Raw genomic sequence first — 8172 nt, 5'->3', positions numbered from 1 at the left:
AACCTGGAGCAATGTGCAGAACTGTACTTTTCGTTGACCAGCAGAAGGAGCGGTAGGGTGGGGTAGGGGGTAGAGGCGTGCATTTGTTTTATTTTAGGGGGATGCGAAATCACAAAGTTCGAAACCCCCTAGGCCGTATGATTATGAATAAAAACAAACAAACTCAGTGGTTTTAGCCCGCAAGTGAACTATACCGACCGAGCGACCGCCGCTTGTCGGCGAACTTAATGCCAACTTTAGCGAATAGAGGATGTTGCATGGTCAGCGCAACGAATCCCCATGACCGCTAATTTCGGTTTTCTAGACCAGAGTCGCTATTTCTTTGAAATAGCTCCTCAATTATTCTCACGAGGCTGAGTGGACCTCGTTCCAGCCCCACTACTTTTCAGAAAAACTGGTAGCGCCGGCAATCGAAGCCGGACCTCTGGATCTGTAGCCAGGAACTCTGACCACTAGACCAGAGAGGTGGTCATGATTATGAATAGGATTTGAAATATTATCAACAGGTTTATTTTATCAAATTATAAGTTCATTTCCTGTACAAGAATTTTCGAAAAGTATGTATAACTCTCCATAAGCAGGCCGCGCCATAGCTCAAGCGGTAAGTCGCTGGCTTCCCACCGCGGCGGCCCAGGATCGATCCCGGGTCTGGTCAAGTGGGATTTGTGGTGGACAAAGTGGCGCTGGGGCCGGCTTTCTCCGAGTACTTCGGTTTTTCCTGCCAATCTTCATTCCACCAAATTCTACATCATCATAATCACCCGGGGCAGGCTACAATAGGACAATCAGTGGCCGCCGTGTGGACCCAGTTGGACTCCATCACCCACTAAGCGAATTAAAAAAAAATAACTCTCCGTAACAGATTCGTACGCCGGTCACGGTAGCCGAGAGGTCTAAGGCATGTACTGTCTTCGCTCGCTCGGAAACCGGGATCGTGGGCTCGAATCCCATTCAGGGCATGGATGTTTAGTTTGTGTGCGTGCGTTTTTGTGTGTTTGTGTACAGGTAGAGGACTTGCGACGAACTGATCACGCGCCCAAGGAGTCCTACCGAATGTGTAAGATCTAGAAAAACCGAAAATGAACGGAGAAGTTCATAGAGGTAGGCCTAGGCCCACTGGGGCTGTTGTGCCAAGGGGGGGGGGAGAGATTCGTACTTCTGTTGATAGATTATTGCCTGCTGTAATGAGTCATGATTACGTCTTTTGGTATTTGAAGCAGAAGAGTTTTAAAAGATATGACATTTTTTAGACCTTGAATTTATCAGTTTTATAAAGGAAATTAATGTAATATACATTTTTATGAATACAGTAAAATCAAAAATTTGTGACGACGGTACATCAGTACAAATATTGTGTTTCTGGACATTATCCATCGTCCTGTCTTTATCTAAAAACACTGTCATGTTTATTTTTCAAAACACAACAGTTCGGAGACTGGATCCTATCTATTCTATCTCCGGCGATATGGACTAGCTCTATCGATTGGTCCCAACTGAGTATGTTTTATCTGACGACGGAGACAGAATCCAGTATCCGAAACGTTGTGTTTTGAAAAATAAACAGGACCGTATTTTTAGATAAAGACAGGAGGGTGGATAATGTCCAAAAACATAATATTTGTATATATGAATACACATTTAAGAGACAAAGTTGTCCCTGTGCTTAATTAATTAAGCACCATGCCCTGAAGTTATGTGGGTGAGTGGAGTTTTACCTCCATCATTATTGACCTTAGCACTACATATAGGTCAATGATCAGCTTCACACCCCGGCCGCTTTACCCGCGTGGAAAGAGCTGTCGGTACCCACTGCATAGGTGGCTGGGTGGGCCCCAGAGTTGGTCTGGACGCTGAGGAGGTAAGAAAATTCTTTTTCCCCTGCCAGGAATCGAGCGCCAGCCGTCCAGCACGTAGCCTGCCAATATACCGACTGAGCTATCCCATATAGCAGAATTTTACTTTAAAAAGTTTTTTACTACCCAGAAATGTAATTAATTATTACAGGCAACAACACTGGAAAGGTTTCGATAAGATACGGTTATCTTATTTTTATAACATTTTATCTGTTGTATTGTACGGCTGTGAAACTTGGCTGGGAACATAAATTGTGCTTCAGAATGGGGTGCTGAAGAGAATATTTGTACATAAGATGGAAGAAGTAACAAGAGACTAGATAAAACTGCATAAAGAGGAACTCCATAACTTGTATTTTTGCCTTATATGAGTAGGACTAACAAACAAAAAAGAGAATGAGATGGTGGAGACATGTAGCACAAATGGGAGACGTGAGAAAAGCTTACATTTTCGTCGAACACTTAGGAGAACTCTAGGCGTAAAGAGAAGGATAATATTAAAACGGATTTTAAAGAATTGAGGTGTGAGGTTGTAGACTGAATTCAACTGGTTCAGGATAGGGAGCAGTGACAGGTTCTTGTGAACTTGCTATATAAGCATCGGATTCCACAAAAAGGGGTGAGCGCATATCAACTCCTGAAGAAGGCCTATGCCCTATTAAATAAATTAAATTAGATAATTTATATGTAAAATATTAAATAAATATGTATTTAACATCTTCTTTATATGGATAACTAAAAACAATTGTAATTAGAAGTATGAAATATCATACGGTGATAATCAGGGTCCGGATTTTGATGACATGTCATCTTTTTTTCCTTGTATCCTATTCGATGCCCATAAATATATAAATCCCGGAGATGAGCTGATGGTTACAGAAATGTAACTTTTATAGGTCATTTTTTCGGTTTGGGGGTAATTTTTCGGTAAATGTTTGGACTTCTAAGGATCTTTTTGTCATTTTAGATAATTTTTCTTCATATGTTTTCAGAAATGTTAAATAATATGCAAGTAAAGTGTTCTTTCTCTTTCTCCTACCTCTACACAGGCAGCCTGCATCTGCACCCCGAATACCTGCTACCACAGTATGCAATAATAAGTTTTTATTCTGTCCTGTCCTTTCCGTTCATTTTGCTGAAAGTGCTGACATTACATACCATAAAACATTTTAAGCTGGCAGCAGGGTACGACAGCGGTCAATCACACTGCGGCCCTTTCCAAGTTCTGTGCAAAGGAATTTGCTTAGTTACAAGTATTTCTAGTCGAATCCCTCGCTTTTTATGACATATTGTTGTTCACTAAAGCTCCATCTGTCTTCAGTTTCTCGCTCTTGACCGTACAGAAAAAGATACAGTTGCCGAAAGGTTCTCAGTGTGAGAAGTTCAATTTTGTGTTGCACTAGAGTGATTCATTTTATCGCGATGCCTAAAGCAAAGCCACCTAAATCTTGTCATTTAAAGCAGAGTGTAGCTGAATTTTGAGATGATATATTTTCAACTGACGGTAATATTTTATACTGTAAGATGTGTGAGACAAAATTAGCGGCAGAAAAGAGATTCACGGTACAACATATCGGCCGCAACAAGCATATACGCGCAGTGCAAAGAAGTCTGTGCAAATGTTACTGCAACAGTGTTCATCTAAAGGCGGAAATAAGTAATCGGATTTTTTCACAGGTGTGTGATGCTCTGGTGTCCGCAAATATTCAGTTTTGGGCTCTGAAAAATGAAAAAATGAAAAAAATATCTGCAAGTGAATTGTGGTCGTTCTATCCCGGATGAGTCCACCCTCAGGAAGAACTACCTTTCCCAGTGCTACATCAATATCCTGGAAATGATTAGTAATAAAGTGCATGGGAAGAAGATTTTCGTTTCTATTGATGAGACCTGCGATACGGAGGCTCGCTACGTGGCAAACATCATCATTGGAACCTTGGAAATTGGCGGACCGGGTGAAGTATTTCTGCTTACGAGTGAGGTGCTAGAATCCGTTAATCATTCCACAATTAGTAAACTCTTCGACAGATCGATGTTTCTACTGTGACCAGAGGGTGGGTATACGACACGACATCGTCTTGCTTTTTGTGACCGATGCGGCCCCATATATTTTAAAAGCTGGCAAAGTCAATAAAGTCATTTTTATGTGAAANGGAGGAAGTGAGATCAAGATTTCCTCAAGTGGATGGTCTCGTGTCGTGGACGAAGAAGATTTTCGTCAAGGCTCCAGCTCGTAAAATACAATTTAAATGTATGGCTCCTGGTGTTCCACTGCCCCCGGAACCCGTCATTACAAGGTGGGGAGCGTGGATTGATGCTGCAATTTACCATTGCGATCATTTTCAGGTAGGGAAAAACATTGTAGATTCAATGAAGACGGAAGATGCGAGGGCAACTGAAGCTGCTCAGGAACAGTTCTCGTGTAGCGAAATGGAAGGACAGCTGCCCTTCATAATGGCAAATTTCAGTTCCTTGACGGAAGGAATCAAATGCTTAGAAGAGAAAGGAGCAACGCTAGAGGATTCGCTCGCTCTCGTGAATAAAATAGCCAGTGATTTGGAGAAAGTGTCAGGGGACATTGGTAAAATGGTGTCAAGAAAAATGAAAAATGTTCTGGATAAAAACTCAGGTTATGAAACATGTAGCATCTCTCGAATTCTGACAGGAGAGTCCTTAAGCACTTTCAGTATTGAAGAACTTACTGCTAGTGATTTGGTACACTTCAAGTACGCTCCCATTGTGTCTGCAGATGTGGAAAGGAGTTTCTCCAAGTACAAGAATATGCTGTCGGACAATTGGGGCTCATTCACCTTCCAGAATTTCCCCACGTTTACTGTCATTTATTGCAACGCTGAATGAGGTGACGCTTAAATGTTGGAATACATACCGTATATGTACATTTGATAAGCGTTCCAACGCGGTAGAGACATTCGTATTAAACATTTAGCATCAAATTCAACATAAAGACGAGGACGAACTTAAAAGAGTAATGTTGAGTTCACAGTGTTAATAAAGATTAAAAATACATTTTAAAACAACTAGTCGATTTTCCATGACACGATACATTTTTAGGTCGTTTTTTAACTCTTAGATAATTTAGATAATTATCTGGATTTTTCGGTCATTTTTCTGGATTTTCGGCCATTTTATAAGTCATTTTTTTCTGGATTCTTTCGCTCATTTTAAAAATATTTTAGGTCATCAAAATCCGGACCCTGAGTATCAGTATTTCAGTAGCGGTTCTTTAAATTACTCCTTTAATTCCATAAATAAAGCCATTGGTTGTCACTTACCACGCTAACCAATCGGAGTGTTGCATGAGATGATTCGTCTTGTTCGAAGGCCGCGAAGGCTAAGAGAATGGCTGCAATGACAAATCCAAGAACTGTCACAGTTATACAAGCAGGTCTGTTGCGAGGCTGACAGCATTTTTGTAATATAATTGGATGATGGGTTCTTGAGCGTTCAGGCATACCCGTGTTAGTAAAATGCTGTCACCTAACAACTAGAATTCACAACTAAATTAAGAACAAATGAACTCAGTCGAAAGAACACACATTCCTTTCTTTAATTTGCACTGAGAAACAATGTCGTTAACGGTGATGCGTCCATGTTATGGTAGATTTAAGAGTTTATTTAGTTGTTAATGATTAATAAACACTATGAAGTGTAACACTTTTGCTGTGGACCTGTGCTGGAAATAGTTATGTGTCTTCTGGTACACAGACCGTTATTACGTGCACACTGAACACAACTGTACAGAGAGATTGCGCGTAAGCAAATAGCTAAACACACGGGACAGCTTCGCACGGGCGACTGACTGTTCTAACAGTCATACGGACGGCCTTGGGCCGACTTCGCGTCGCAGTACAGCGTACTCAAGAAATCGTGACAATGATTAAGAGGTCATTGAACTGGACAAAACACACACACACACACGCACATATATATGTGTATATACGTCAGTTCCAAGTTTACGGTTTGATTAGTGCGTTGAATCAGGGGTGTGTTAATGCGCAGAGGCTCTTAACAGCCAGGTGGGAAATTCGTGCTTCTCTAATGACTTCTGATAATTCAATCTGTACTACAAATGCAAGAACACTAATACATCCTATACAGAGGCTAATATCGAGCACTGACAATCATTTTATTGCGTTCTTTTCTGTTCTTCCAGCTTTACCTTCTTTCGACTTCGTTCTCCTCTATCTCTCTCTCTCTCTCTCTTTTTTTTTACCTTTTCGCTTAGTGGGGGGTGGAGTCCAGCTGGGTCCACTCGGCACGGCGCCCACTGATTGGCCCATTGTACCTGCCCCGGGTGATTATGATGATGGAGAATTTGGTGGAATGAAGATTGGCACAGGAAACCGAAGTATTCGGAGAAAACCAGCCTAAGCGCCACTTTGTCCACCACAAATCCCACTTGACCAGACCCGGGATCGAATCCGGCGACTAACGGCTTGAGCTATGGCGCGACCTTCTTTGTTACCTTACTCTCCTTATTTTGAGAAAATAAATGTAGGCTTTTGCGATCTTCTTGTATGTGCGTCTGTGTATCTCCCCCATATTAATTTTTGAATGCCTCAACCAGTCTTTACGAAACTTGATATCATGGCACCTGAAATTATCTCAACGGCGTTTTCATAAATCCCTCCCATCAGTCTGTGCGTCTATATGTGAATCCCTCCTATCGCTGATACGAAACGGCTCGTTAAAACGTTACCGCGGCAGCGTACACAAGCAACAGTAGAGGAATTGTTGGGCGCGTCGCTTTATATAATATCCGTGTTGTGTCGAAGGAAAGTAGGAGATTGGTTATTCCCACAATTTCTTGTTTCTTCTGTTATCCCAGTTTTGTCTTCTTAGTATCAACTTTATTTTCTTCTTCCTTTTTTATATTTTCCGGTTGTGTTTATTTATCCCAAATACTCTGGAGCGATGAGCAAAAATAGTCTTAAACGACTTAAACAGATGTATGCAAGCAAACATTCTGGCAGCCTCTCCCGTAGAAAAATGGCTGTTCCTCTAGAAGAGTGGCTTCTCGCCTGGAAAATTGGCTGCTCCTTTAGAAAAATGGCTTCTCATCTGGAGAACTGGTTATCCCACCCCTTAGGAAACTGACTGTACCTCTTGACAAACCTTGTCTGCGTCCATGCCCCAGAAACTTGCAGACCGTTGTCGGCAGTCTTCACTGCTCTGTTACCGGAGAGGCTGTGAACTGCGTACGGAACACTTGTAAACAAGACACTGTCCGATCGATTGGTTGCTTGTGTCAGTTACATGACTTACGGAGAATGAAAAAGCAAGATAAATAAATCAGCTGCCCTATATTCGGATTCTCACTGATTCGAATCTCAACCGCTATTGGCAGTGACATAGCTCAGGCAGTTAGTCTCCGGCTTCCCACCACGGCGACTCGGTTTCGAGCCCGGGTCAGTTCATGTGGTATTCGTTGCGGCCAAAATAGCACTACGGTGAATTTTTCTCCGAATTCTTTGTTTTATTATCAGTTATCATTACATAAACTGCTCCACATTCATTAATCATCAAATCACCGACGCTATATTGACCTGTGTTTCCCTCCAAAAGTGCTCTAGCCGCTCCTTGCTGGCTTAGTTGTTACGTCGGTTCGATGGCTCGGACGGTACTGCAGCTTTCGTTCATATCCCGTGCTACTCTTCAGCAACACGGAAACGGATTTTTTTTTCTCAAGTTCGTTAAAGGGTAATTGGGTGGAGCTTCTCAAATGGGCAGGTTTAGTGACCAGGGTTGAGCTCTATCTCAGGACGAGGCGCGATAAATATAGAGGAGTTTCAGAAGCCTATGTATCATAACACTTTTTATAGACATGTTATTTAACTTTTGCCCGCATCCCGTCTACAATTACGTATGACATAGTTACAAAGTCGTAAATGTGTTGTAACACTTGGAAATATTGGGTCACCCTTTTGTGTCGTGACCATAGTCCTGGTACCCGGACCAACTTTCACCATCTCCAGAAGGGCACATAAAGTTCTAGTATTTAGAAATGACAGTCCAAGAAAAGCTACGCAGTGGATGGGCAGGTCTCTCTTGAGGACCGTTACACCCAGGTCTATTTTTCTGTTCTTTAGGCTTAGCACACAGAGGCTGGACTCCAGCGGCCAGGTAACTACATGCGTCCGGCTGTTCATGTCCAATACTTCTAATTATTTGCCAGAAAGAACGTACAAAGAACACTGCAATGTTATGAGCCGGTAGAAGTGTAATCATATACTTTCTCTTAGGTGGGCCGCACACCGGCATGCGTCAAGACATGTAATAGCGAAGACACGATATCTGTGAC

The 8172-nt window shown here is 42.0% G+C and overlaps 1 protein-coding gene across 1 annotated transcript in view; it reads right to left on the bottom strand.

Moving 5' to 3' along the window:
• The window catches only part of LOC111863286 (EH domain-containing protein 3), a 47142-nt gene extending 41472 nt beyond the window's left edge, over window positions 1-5670 (bottom strand). Inside the window, exon 1 of the mRNA XM_033750996.1 lies at window positions 5144-5670. Within this exon, the coding sequence (XP_033606887.1) occupies window positions 5144-5323 (180 nt within the window). The 5' untranslated portion in view covers window positions 5324-5670. The remainder of the gene's footprint in view (window positions 1-5143) is intronic.
• Window positions 5671-8172: the final 2502 nt, after the last annotated feature.

This window comes from Cryptotermes secundus, unplaced genomic scaffold (assembly GCF_002891405.2).
Source record: "Cryptotermes secundus unplaced genomic scaffold, Csec_1.0 scaffold9, whole genome shotgun sequence".
NCBI lineage: Eukaryota > Metazoa > Arthropoda > Insecta > Blattodea > Kalotermitidae > Cryptotermes > Cryptotermes secundus.
The sequence above is the reverse complement of the archived record's forward strand: the minus strand, read 5'-3'. Positions and strand labels throughout refer to the sequence as shown.